Source organism: Phocoena sinus, chromosome 13 (genome assembly GCF_008692025.1).
Source record: "Phocoena sinus isolate mPhoSin1 chromosome 13, mPhoSin1.pri, whole genome shotgun sequence".
Lineage (NCBI taxonomy): Eukaryota > Metazoa > Chordata > Mammalia > Artiodactyla > Phocoenidae > Phocoena > Phocoena sinus.
The window spans coordinates 79483388-79496516 of record NC_045775.1 but is presented as its reverse complement, the minus strand read 5'-3'; the positions used below and the strand labels follow the sequence as shown (position 1 = coordinate 79496516).

General features: G+C 42.4%; 1 protein-coding gene across 5 annotated transcripts in view; it reads right to left on the bottom strand.

Annotated features, from left to right (window-relative positions):
- ANAPC1 (anaphase promoting complex subunit 1) overlaps positions 1-13129 on the bottom strand; it is a 143112-nt gene that overhangs the window by 36915 nt on the left and 93068 nt on the right. For 2 of the 5 annotated variants that reach the window (XR_004352830.1, XM_032652722.1), the window contains exons 47-48: positions 8949-9083; positions 3108-3235 (exon numbers count right to left, since the gene is read on the bottom strand). Coding sequence is in view for 4 of the 5 variants with exons in the window: in XM_032652722.1 (XP_032508613.1) it covers positions 3120-3235; positions 8949-9083 (251 nt within the window). In the remaining variant the exon portion in view is untranslated. Of the gene's footprint in view, positions 1-1866; positions 2122-2858; positions 3236-8948; positions 9084-13129 lie in introns of those variants that run through there. The other 3 variants (XM_032652723.1, XM_032652721.1, XM_032652724.1) reach the window with 2 other exon arrangements.

Here is a 13129-nt window from a genome sequence, read left to right as displayed (position 1 = left end):
GGGAACCTGGCCTTGGAAGCAGGAAAACAGTCACCTGGGAAGCTTTGGAACCAGTGTGGGTATCTGCCAGGTGCAGTAAGTGCTGACAGAGGCCTCCACGTGGAGGGGGTGCTTTTCCGACCTCACCTCTGCTTCCTTCCACTGCTGGTTAGAAATTGCAGACACAGGGGTACAGAGGTGACCAAATCCTGTCCCCTCCCCCATTGTTTAACTGGAGAGATCTCCATACAGTGAGGCATTTTCCCCAAAATTTGGTCAGTATGAGGATGGGGAACCCAGAAGAGAGGCCCCCAACCGTGTATGAAGGAGGCGCCAAAGTCTTCCTGCTTTGGTCTCAGATTGGTCCACGGCCTTCAGTTTCACCCAGTTCCCAACATCCTCTCCCGGCCTGGCCTATTCCGGTCGCTCAGACCGGGCTTTGGCATGTGCTTCCCTTGGAATCGTCACAAGTCCATTCCTCTGACAACTCCTGCCTCGGCTCCCACAGGTTCTGGCTTCCAGTCCAATGCTGGCTCCCATGCTCGGGCCTGTCTACAGCCCAGCAGGCTCGCCGGCCTCCCACCAAGCGTGTTTGCACACTGACCACCAGGCTGAGAGATGCGAGCCCCCCTCCTTTCTGCTTCCTGTAGGATGTCAGGAGATCCCCTAAGCTGGGACATGCCCCTCTCCATATGCTGTGAAGTCAGCTGGTTTCTAGACAAAGGGTGAGAAAGCGGCCTTATTCAAGTAAGATTACGCAGCACCAAGGAGAAGTTCTGCGAGGCTTACACCAATGGTGTCCTGCGGCTAAGGCCTGGCGTCTATGCCTCAGAGCTTCCCACAAGTTCATGCCTTCACTCCTCTGGAAGACACTCGAGCGAGGAACACAGATGTCAGCATCCGTCGGGGAAACAGTAATAACCTGAGTGTGTGTGTGACTATGCTGTCTCTTTAACCATGTCCATCTATGGAGGCAATGACATGCAATTCCATCTGTGCAAGCAGAGAAGATGGATGGACAGGTGAGGAATCATACCGTGACAGACATTACCAGCACTCACCAGTGTCTAGTTCTCCCCTTTGTGAAAGAACACGTACAAGGTGGAGCAATTTAATTCATGCCAACAGGCTGCAGCCAGAAGTGACATAGGCCACTTCTGGGCCAAAACACTCAAAGCTGGACGCGTTTCCCCAGCTCTTCCCTGCCATGGCTGTGAGGAGGCTAAAACGTTCTGGATGGTGAGAGCCATACTCCCAAGATTTTTTGAGAGCCCACAAAGAGCTGGCATTGACTTCTCCGATGATCCTAACGTGTTTGCTCGGGAGCAGACTGTCCAGAACATCATCTGTGCTCCTCGGGAGGCCCCAAATATAAAGACAATGCTGTTTCCAGACCATCTGCAATCTTCCATCCTGTTCTCTCCCTTATAAAGCCTGATTTTTGCTTTTGTTGACAACATTCCAATGACTGTTCTCCTTCGTACACGAGAGTTCATACGTGTGCAAATAACTCAAGTCATTCTTCAATCACAGAAAAGATTATAAGTTATAAACAATTGAGAGTGAAGACAGCAACAGCTGCCCAATGCTGAGTTCTCTATACCCTGATTCAAATGGAATTTCTATAATCTACCATTTTAATTTTTTTCTTTTATTTTTAATTAGAAGAAAAAACTCTTTAAGTGTGAAGGAAGCACATTTCACCCTCCCTATCAGCCACCTTGCCTATGCTTCGCACACAGGGGCAAGTCCCAGGGCGGGCACACAGGTGGAACAGTGAAGGTCTGAAGAGAACCACTGATGCACGCCTTCCGGACGCAAGCCCCCTCTGCAGGAGCAAACACCACATGGGTTTTTGTCAAACTCTCAATGGAAACATTTCTATTTGCTTTCATTTTTACTTTTAAAGCTAAACCCCACAATTCAGGGTGTGGAAACGTGAAATCACTGGATGGACCTTGCAGCTTCGAGCAGTTTACGGTCCCACCGGCCATTTAGGAGACAGAGGGCACATCAGTATCTGGACAGCAGAGAGCCACCTTCTTCCTGGACTGGAAACCTGAAGCTGCAGACACCTTTATACGAATCCCCTTCCTCAGCATCCGGTCCAGAAACTTGATACAGACGTATGTTCTCTAAATCCTGGGTGAAAATGAACTTTTTTTAAAAAATAAATTTATTTATTTTATTTCATTTATTTTATTTTTGGCTGTGTTGGGTCTTCGTTGCTGCGAGCGGGCTTTTCTCTACTTGCGGCGAGCATGGGCTACTCTTCGTCGTGGTGCACGGGCTTCTCATTGCCGTGGCTTCTCTTGTTGTGGAGCACGGGCTCTAGGCGCACGGGCTTCAGTAGTTGTGGCGCACGGGCTTAGTTGCTCCGCGGCATGTGGGATCTTCCTGGACCAGGGCTCGAACCTGTGTCCCCTGCATTGGCAGGTGGATTCTTAACCACTGCGCCACCAGGGAAACCCCTGAACTTTTATTTTAAAATATAATTTCTGAAGACCTCTCTGTAGTGGAAATTTCTTATTTTTTCTATTTAGAGCAGGCTTCATGTTGGGTAATTCTTCATTAGGGTATAAATCTCCTCCTGTTTAAGATGATCCATCATACTATGAGGGTGCCTGGCACTGTCACAGGATGTACGAACTTACTTTAGACAAAACTATGGTGACACCTTAGGAAATGCTAAAAGCCCTTCATTGCTGCAGAAAGTAAAACTATATGACAGAGCTTCTTTAAAAACTTTGCATTTCTGAGCATAAAGTCACTTCACCTGAATCACCTGAAATCTTTTTGAAAGATTTCAAAAACTAATATCCATCTCAGCCCCCACTGCTCTACTCTCTGAAACCCCAAACTAAAGTAATCATCAAGAGTTTTGAAAACAAACCAAAAAATTTTATTTACAAAAGTAAATTTTCACTCATTTTTATATTCTTATAATGTTAATGCCAATAGCAACAGTCTCTGGGATATTTAAAACCCTTGATTTTAAAATGCATTGAGGTTTGTGCAGCTCATTCCCCGCCCCCCCCCCAGTTATATTATAAAACTTATAAAGGTTTCTTTAGCTTTGTTGTATGGTCACGCTTTTGTGCAGAAGTCACGTTTCAGGGTAGGCTTACCACCAGACATGATCACATAAGCATTGGCTGTGGGTTTCCAAGAAGCAAAGGAGCCAATCTCAGCAAAGCGCGCACCGGCACCTTCAGCTGTTTAAATGTGAAGAGCAGTTCTGCGAAGCTTGTGCTCCCTAAAGAAATGCAATGGGAGGGAAGGGGTCACGCATCTAAATAGATTCAGCGACACATCCTCTTTCAAAGAAGCTTCAGACACATAATCACATTTCAAGCTGGCGTTCTTCCATTTGAAAACAATTACTGAAAGATAATATTTAAACTATGAATTTCCCTAATGCACTATAGGGTATGATTTGATATAAAATTTTAATTTATCCATTCTGTACTTCAGAAACTGACCTGTAACCATATGTGAAACTATTAATACTGTTTAAATACATATATTACTTAAATATAATTAATAAATGTTCCCATCTATCCTCAATTACCATAATCCATGCACTTAATAATTTACCTAAAAAAAAAAGACACAGGCTCAAAATGAGTAACAGAGAAGTTAATCTAAAGCCTCTTCCTCTAACAAGCAACGGTTCCCAACCTTGGTCCAACAGAGTCTGATGTAATTTATGTGGAGTACAGCCTGGGATCTGGAGCTCTGAAAGCTGCCCCGGCGATTCTGATGTGCAGCCAAGGTCAAGAACCACTGCTCTGGGCTTCCCTGGTGGCGCTGTGGTTGAGAGTCCGCCTGCCGATGCAGGGGACACAGGTTCGTGCCCCGGTCTGGGAAGATCCCACATGCCGTGGAGCGGCTGGGCCCGTGAGCCATGGCCGCTGAGCCTGCGTGTCCGGAGCCAGTGCTCCGCAACGGGAGAGGCCACAACTGTGAGAGGCCCGCATACCGCAAAAAAAAAAAAAAAAAAAAAAAAAAAAAAAGAACCACTGCTCTAAGGGGACGCAGTGAGTGTATGACCTGCAAATTCTATTAAGCATCATCTTCCTCTTTGCCTCCATCCTCACCACATGCCACTGTCCACAGTTCCCTTTCCTCAGCCCCAACATATACACATACATGATCCCGATGAGTCTCTAAGCCACAACAAGCATCCTAGTAGACACGCAGACAGCAGAGTGTACAGGTGGGTCATATGATCCCATGAAGACAGACAGAGAAGAGTCTCATGATACGAATCGAGTGGCTTTCTGATAAAGGCATAACTAACACAAGAAAGAGTTGTAATGCTGCACAAAATATGAAGAAAGCAACTATTGCTCTTCAGTATTTCCTTTTATCGACTCTGCCAGTAATCTGTGAATTAAATGTGTTTAATAAACCTCAACAGGAATTAAGAGATTTCCTATTTAATTGTTATCCACAGTGTTCCCAAGACCTTGCTAAAACTCAAAGACAGAGAACAAATACATATGAGCTATGGAAAACATCTCCAATGTTCTGATACACTGTGGACTCTAACAGACCATTTAGACTCTTTTTTTTTTGGCCACAACACACGGCATGAGGGATCTTAGTTCCCTGACCAAGGATTGAACCCTCACCCACTGCAGTGGAAGCACAGAGTCCTAACCACTGGACAACCAGGGAAGTCCCCAGACCATTTAGACTTAATGTGACTTATCACTATGGTTAGGTTTAAATGTATCATCTTGCCATTTGTTTTCTATTTTCTCTGTCTGTTCTCTGGTTCCCCCTTTTCCTCTTTTCCTCTCTCTTGGACTGAGTACTTTTTATGATTCCCCTATAGCTCCTTTATTGCTTATTGGCTCTAACTCTTTTCTTATCTTAGTGGTTGCTTTATAGTATCATCTCTATCACAGATTACCTTCAAGTAAGATTATACCTCTTCACAGGTAGTATAAGGGCCTTATGGCTGTAATTCCATTTCTCCCTGCCCAGCCTCTGAGCTATTATTGTCATACATTTTGCTTTTCAGATTTTATAAACCCCATAGTACATTTTTATTATTTTTATAAGTCAATTATCTTTAAAAAGTATTTTTAAAAGAAACAAACCTTATGTATATACCCATGTAGTTACCATCTCCAATGCTCTTCATTCCTTTGTGTAGATCCATATTTCAGTCTGACATTATTTTCCTTCTTCCTCAAGGACTTACTGTAACATTTCCAGTAGTGTGGGTCTGCTGTTGATGAATTGCCTCAGCTTTTGTGTGTCTGAAAAAGGCTTTATTTCATGGTCTTTTTTTTTTTTTGAAAGATATTTTTGCTGGGTATAAAATTCTAACTAGATAGTGGTTTTCCTTTGAGTCCTTTACAGATGTTACTCCACTAATTTATCACTTGCATTGTTTCCTATGAAAAATATGCTATCACTCTTATTTTTTTCTCTGTAACATGTCTTTTTCCTCTGGCTGCTTGGAAGACTTTTTATCATTAGTTTTAGGCAATTTGGTTATTATGTGCTTTGGTGCAACTTTCTTCATGTTTCTCAGGCTTGGGATTCATTGAACTTCTTGCAACTGTGGACCTCAGTTTTCATTAAACTTGTAAATTTTCCACCCATTATTTCTTCGAGTATTTTTTTCTGTCCCTCTCCCCCATTTTTCTCTTCTTCAGGGACTCCAATCTCATGTAAATTGGGTCCTTTAAGTCCCAGAGCTTACTCCATTTTTAATGCTCTGTTCCTTTTTTTTTTTTAATTTTTTTCTTTTTGCATTTCATTTTGGATAGTTTCTAATGCTATGTCTTCAAACTCAGTATTTTTTTTTATTCTGCAATGTCTAATCTGCTATTAATCCCATTCAGTGTGTTTTTTCTCAGAATTATAGTTTTCATCTCTAAAAGTTCAGTTATTCTTTTTATATTTCCATAACTCTTAATGTTCTGAAATATGGAATAATGTTACATGGAACTGAGTTATAATAACTGTCTTAATGTCCTTGTCTGCTAACATCCATGTCAATTCCAGGTCAGTTGTAATTGATTTCTCACCTCCTTCATTATAGGCTGTATTTTCCTGCTTCTTTGTATGCCAGACATCATGAATTTTACCATGGGTGCTGGATATTTTCGTATTTCTGTATTCTTGAGCTTTCAGGATATAGTTATATTACTTGAAAAGCAGTTTGATCCTTTTGTGTCGTGCTTTTAAGATTTTTAAGGTGGGCTAAAATATTTTAGTCTAAGGCTAAATATTTCTGTTTAATCTGTTTAGTCTAGGGCTAAATATTTCCCATCATTGAGGCAAGACCACATTGAGTACAGCCCCTTAAATTGTGAAATTGTGGGAACAGACACTGTTCCTGAACCTGTGCAAACTGGTTCTCTCTAATCCATTAGGACAGTTCTTCCCTCAGCCTTGGGAAACTTCTTCACATGCATGTGCTAATTAGTAAGGACTCTTCTGATATTTGAGGGGGACCCTCTGCAGACATCTGGCATTCTCTGTGTGCAGCTCTCTCCTCTCTGGCACTCCATCATGTAAACTCTAGCTCCTTTGGCTCCCTGTACTCTCAGTTCCATCACCTCAACTGAAGGAGTCTTCCAGGCTCTTCCTGGGTTCCCTCTCCCTCCTTCACAGTCTGGAAACTCTCAAGGCTGTTAGCTTTTTAGGGCCAATCACAGGGCTTATGTCATTTGTTTCTCATCTCTCAGGGATCACTCTTCTTCATTGCCCGATATACGTCTCAAAAGCCATTGTTTCATATGCAGTGGCCAGTTTTCTTTGTTGTTTTTTCAGCTTGTTTATTTTGTGTTGTTTTTGTTTTCTTTTTTCAGGCAGGATAGTAAATCAGATCTCTGTTACTCCATCCTGGATGAAAAAGGAGATCTATGTTTTAATTTTTTTTCTTCTTTTATTTTTAGTACCTTGACTTTTATGCAACTAGGTGTGGTTTTCTTTGTATTTATCTTGCTCAGGGGTCACTGTAGGTTGATGTTCATCATCCATTTTTCAAAATTCTTAGCCTCTGTCTCTTTAAATACGGCTTCTATCTCACGTTCTCTCTCCTCATATTCTGGGATCTCAACTACATGCATGTTCGACTTCTTCACCGTGTTCCACATCTCTCTTTTCTGAATTTTCCATTCATTTTTCTCTCTGTGCTTCAATCTGTTTATTTTCTACACACTGTCTTGCAGTTCATTTATCTGCTGTGTCTAATATGTTAATTAATCTACACACTGAATTCTTTTTTCTTTTTTTTCTTTTTTTTTTTTTTTTTTTTTTTTGCTGCACCCACACAGCTTACAGGATCTTAGTTTCCCGACCAGGGATCAAACCTGGGCCCTGGGCAGTGAAAGCATGGAATCCTAAGAACTGAACTACCAGGGAATTCCCTATATACTGAATTCTTAATTTTAGTTATATTTTTCAGTTTTAGAATTTCCATTTAACTCTCACTGATTCCAGATTTCTGGTGAAATTCTGTATCTTTTCCTCTATTTTCCTGGAAATATTAGTCATTTATTAGTCATAGTAACTCCAGATACTGGAGTTATGGAAGTCTGATAACTCCAATATCTGGATCACATACAAGTCTGTTTCTTCTACCTTTTATTCCTATTATGTCTTTTAATTTTGATTCAACACTGATACTATGAATTAAAAACTGTAGAAGTTTAAGACATTTTCTTCCTCCTATACAGGTTAATTTTTCTTCTATCAGGGAGGTAGCATGCAAGCAGATCTCCTCAATTCTGCTCTAGGCTAATTTTAGGTCTGGCGTGTTTCAGTGTTACCTTTCCTGCTAGGGCTTGGCCCTGCTACTGTTTCATGTGAATGTCTGGGATTGGCAGGCCTTGAGTACCGCCCTTTGTCTCCTTGGCTCTATGCTGTTGTTGGAATCGTTGCCCACATTTTTAGCCTCCTGGTTTCTGCTAGATTTCTTGAAGTTTTATCCTGCGCATGTGTAGGTTAAGATTTGGCAAATGCCTCAAGGGAAGAGTGTGTCCAGGTTTTTGAGTTATTATTCCTCTTGTCCCCTCCTATCTGTGATTTTGCTCCTCAAGTTCTAGTCCTGGGCAATCATTAATCCAACCTCTGGCTCCTCTGCCCAGTAGCACTGCTGCTTTTTGCTGGGACTCTACTTCTTGTAATGAATTGACAAATGCCTCTGGGAGAAAGCCAGAGTAAATATGGAGCTCCTCAAATGAGTCCCTTCTCTCAGGAATTCTTGTCTCTCAATCAAGTCTGGTCACTATGGTTGCCACCAATTCCTTTAAACTTTATGTAGTTTGTTCACTTTTATATTTGCTTTTGTAGGAAGAGTCAGTCTAATGCGAGCAATTCCACTGTGGCCATAATGCAACAGAAGTCTCTAAACAGTGCATTTTCATCTGAGGTTTTCAAAGCAGCTATAAATCAGTAATATCATTAAACTCAAGTTTAAATGATTAAATGGACAAATTTTGTATCTGATTACATATTCTGAAAAATACAGTTAGATGCTAAGATTTTAAACTCTCTATTATGAAAACAATCAAATGTCAATACATACAAAATTAGGTACCTGTTCATTTCAAAGCTTTATAATATTAGAAATATTATGTTTTAAAAAAATCCAAACTGAAAACCCAAAAAATACAGAAAAATAACTTTAATAAAAATCAATTAACAGAGAAAAAGAATACGAACATTTCGTTTATTAGTATATACTGGTATCTGGGGCCCTGTGAAGAATCCATCCTCCTCTGAGCGTAAATAAAGGTTTATGCATGTGTAATATTCGGATAGTTTGGGGTTTTTTTTTTTTCTTCCAGAAAAAGTTCTCAACAATAACACCCAAACATGAATGAAGCCAAAAACCTAACTGGAGAAAATAACTCAGTTTAGAAACACCTCCTAACAAGAAACTAAACCCATCAGCGGGTAATACAGGTACTGAAAAGAGGATGTAGATGTGCAATTACCTTCTAGTCCTATAGACGGCAGGTGTCGCGGGGCTGGCACTGAGTGGTAGACGAGGAAACAGGCCAGCATGCTCAGCTGCGACTCCTCGCAGGGCTGCCCGTTGAGGTAGGCTTGCACACACCCATCACCCCCAGCTGTGAGAGAAGCACACATGGAACAGAACCAATCGATTACAGAACTGAGAGGCACAAGGAATGCCTTCTTTTTATTATTTTCTCATCAAGAGCTCATTGAGCACTTACCATATACCACACAGGTCCTGTACTGGGCATTAAGGCTACTGTGGTAAACCAGACAGAGTGCCCGTCACTGCAGAGTTTAGAGTGCTGCGGGGGACGGAGATTCTACATACCTAACGATGCAAACAAATGCTAATCATAAATTATGATGAGTGCCATGAGGGTGCAGTGGTCACCATGGACGTCTCCCCAAACACCCATTCTACCACCCTTCCCTCCACTGTCACATCTGAGGGGACTGACTGCAGCTCCAGGACTGGATCCTGATATATCTTGGCCAGAGGTTCTCAAACTTTAACAGGCATCAGAATCACCTAGAGGACTGATTAAAACACAGATGGGTGGGTCCCCACAATTTCTTGGATGGGGTCAGAAAAACTGTATTTCTAACAGGTTCCCAAGTGATCCCACTGTTGCTGCTCCAGAGACCACACTGTGAGAACCACTGGTCTGGGACAATCAGGGCAACCCCACTTCCCTGACACAGTGACTGGTTCAAGGACAGGCAGACCTAAGCCATTCAGAGAGACACTCTACCCCGGGGATTGATCGAGGAATGTGCACGAGTTCCAGTGCAAGCCAGAGACACAAGGAGATGCTTGAGAACATGTTTGCTAGAGGCTTCTGGGAAACAAATTCCTCATTCTTATGGCAAAGCTCCTGGAAGCAACTCTATTCTTCCTCTGAGTTGGAGGCAAGGAACTGTTACAGTCAGTTCATTGCCATCAGAAAGAAGTACTCTGAGGATAAAGCCATGGCACAGAGTGTCACTGATGGAACCTCAGAGAAATGGAGCTGGAGCCACTGGAGCGACAGCCTGCTGTAACTGTGGACTTCCAATTATATAAGTTTATAGGTGTCCTATTATTGGAGCCAGGCTGAGTCAGGCCTTCTGTTACTTGCAGACAAAGGCATTTTGATACAGAGAAAAAGGTTGGGAGAGAGAAAGAGAGAAATAAAGATGGCAGGAAAGCTGCCTGAGGCAGTGTGGTCTTGGAAGCCCTGTGTGGAAGGGGCATGTAAGTGGAGGCTGCAAGAATGAGTATGAGTTGGGCAGGCAAAGAATGAGAGGAAGAAGGTTCTCAGGAGGGAAAGCAGCACATTCAACAGTCCCGTGGTGAGAAAGAACTCCATGCTTTTGGGGAACTGGAAGGGACCAGGGTGCCTGAGTGGAGTTTGTGAGGAGCAGGTGGTATAGAAAGAGGCTGTAGAGGGAGACAGAGGCCTTGCTGGTCATGCGGGGCCTGCTGGCCACATGGTACAGATTTTTTTCACAACTGAATCAGCAGCCTTTGCGAGGTTTTAAGCAGAAGTGTTGCATCTGTTTACTCTTTGAAAGACCATTGTCAGTTGACTAGAGACAGTGAGAGGGAGATGAGAATGAAAAGCAGGAAGACTTGCAGGAGGCTACAACAGTCGTCCAGGCAAGAAATAATCACTGTTTGTTCTAGGATAGAAGCAGCAAAATGTGGACAGAGTTAGGAGATATTTAAGAGTTAGGACTGAAAGGATGTGGTAATGGATTGGCTACCGCAGAAGACAGGAGAGGGAGGGAGAGGAAGGGGCAAGGGTGACTCCCAGAAAGGTAACGAAGGAATGACCGTGAAATAGTGATGAAACTAAGAAAGAATGGTCGGAGGGTTTTTCTTTAAAAAAAAGAATTGGGAAAGTGTGCTGTCACAAAGGTCAAGGGAGGTCTGTTTCCATAAGAACGAGAGGGAGCGACAGGAAGACTATCAGGGGTCCACTGAACCGGACATGAGGATGTTAGTCTGGTGGGAGTGGGAACATCTGGGGGTGGCAGCAGGAGGGGTGATAAAGGAGACAAGAGGAGACCCTGCTGTGGCAGCCTGTCAAGAGAGGAAGGAGAGAGCACGGTCGCTCACAGTTCCTCGTCAACGACTTTCTCATGCCTACTGGCTTTTTTTTTTTTTTTTTTTTTTTTGCGGTACACAGGCCTCTCACTGTTGTGGCCTCTCCCGTTGCGGAGCACAGGCTCCGGACGCGGAGGCTCAGCGGCCATGGCTCATGGGCCCAGCCGCACCACGGCATGTGGGATCTTCCCGGACCGGGGCACGAATCCGTGTCCCCTGCATCAGTAGGTGGACTCCCAACCACTGCGCCACCAGGGAAGCCCTTGCCTACTGGCTTTTTGTTTCACCGATTTTCTCTACACTTTTTCTGCTTCCAATTTCACTGATTTCAGCTCTTATATCCTTGCTTTGGGTTTATTTTGTTTTTCTTTTTCTAATTTCTCAAAGAACTTAGATTAGTGATTTGAGACTTTCCTACTGTAAGCATTTAGCACTATAAATTTCCCACTTTAGCAGGAAGACTTACACTACAAAATTTCAAAATTTACTCTAAACCTACAGTAGTTAGGGAAGCACAGTACTGGCATAAAGACAGACAGACATACAGATCAATCGTACAGAATTGAGTCCAGAAACAGACTCACACTTATACAGTCCACTGATTTTCAACAAAGGCTCCAGAGCAATTCAATGAGAAGGAAAAGTCTTTTGCACAAGTGGTCCTGGAACAACTAGATATCCATATTTAAAGCTGAGAAAAAAGAAAACTCCCAGCTCACACCAGGCATAAAGTAGGAGAACATATCTGCAAAACACATCTGACAGAGCTTGCAGCCAGAATATGTTAAAAACCCCTACAACTCAACACTCAAGACAGCCAATTTTAAAAATGGGTAAAGGTTTGAAAAGACACTTTGCAAAGGGTATATGAATAACTAACACACGCAAAAATAATTAACATGATGAGTCATCACGGAAATGCAAATTAAAACTACAATGAGACACCACTACATATTCAGTAGACTGTCTAAAACTACAGACTAACAATGCCAAAATCTGCACTGCATCCCACTGCTGGCAGGAATGTAAAATGGCACAATTTGGAAAATAACTAACTGAGCATGTCAATGGGTGAATGTACAGATGATATAAGAATGGCAGAATGTTGATACTGTTGAAGGTGGGTAATGGGATTTACTATACTATTATGTTTACTTTGCATTATGCTTTAAATTTTCCATAATAAAATATAAAAGTAAATAAAACTTTTTAAGTTCTTCAACTTTAAACCCATTTTCTTTGTTCAATTAAAATCCATTGGAGGAGATAAATCACAAAACATGTACACAATATGATCAATCTGCTCCATTTTCAGACTTCATGGCTATAGTTTGGGTTACTAGTGAGCCACCTTAAAAGTCCATATATTCATCTGTGATTTCACTGAGACACAAATATGAATGACATTTTCCAGTGCTGTCACACGGCCTCTGCATCGTCATCTAATTTATTGTTCTCCACCCCAAAGCTAATAGTATCTACGCGGGCCTCACTGTTGTGGCCTCTCCCATTGCGGAGCACAGGCTCCAGATGCGCAGGCTCAGCGGCCATGGCTCACGGGCCCAGCCGCTCCGCGGCATGTGGGATCTTCCCAGACCGAGGCACGAACCCACGTCCCCTGCATCAGCAGGCGGACTCTCAACCACGGCGCCACCAGGGAAGCCCAAGAGTTTTTTTTAAGTGATAGTTCTTTTTAAATAAAAAAATAAATACACATTTTTGGCAATCAGAGTGGCAAGTCAAAGCTGGTGAAGGTTACTTACAATGCTGTAACCCAGCACCACCAAATGCCCTAAAGAGCAGTGAGAGAAAGCAATTCAGGGCACTGTTTTAGAGAACGCTCTAGTCACTGCCAAAGCTTCATCACATTATATGAAACATGCAAATCAGAGAATCTGCAAAGGTTTAAGGACTTATTTCTTATCAACAGCAAGGGTCTGCTATGGGTGATCAAACACTAAATTGAAGTAAAAAAGAACATCAACACCTATAAAATAACATGTATTTTTCTCCCAAACATGAGAACAAAATTATCATATTTTTAGAAATTGTGAAACTGCACGAGCT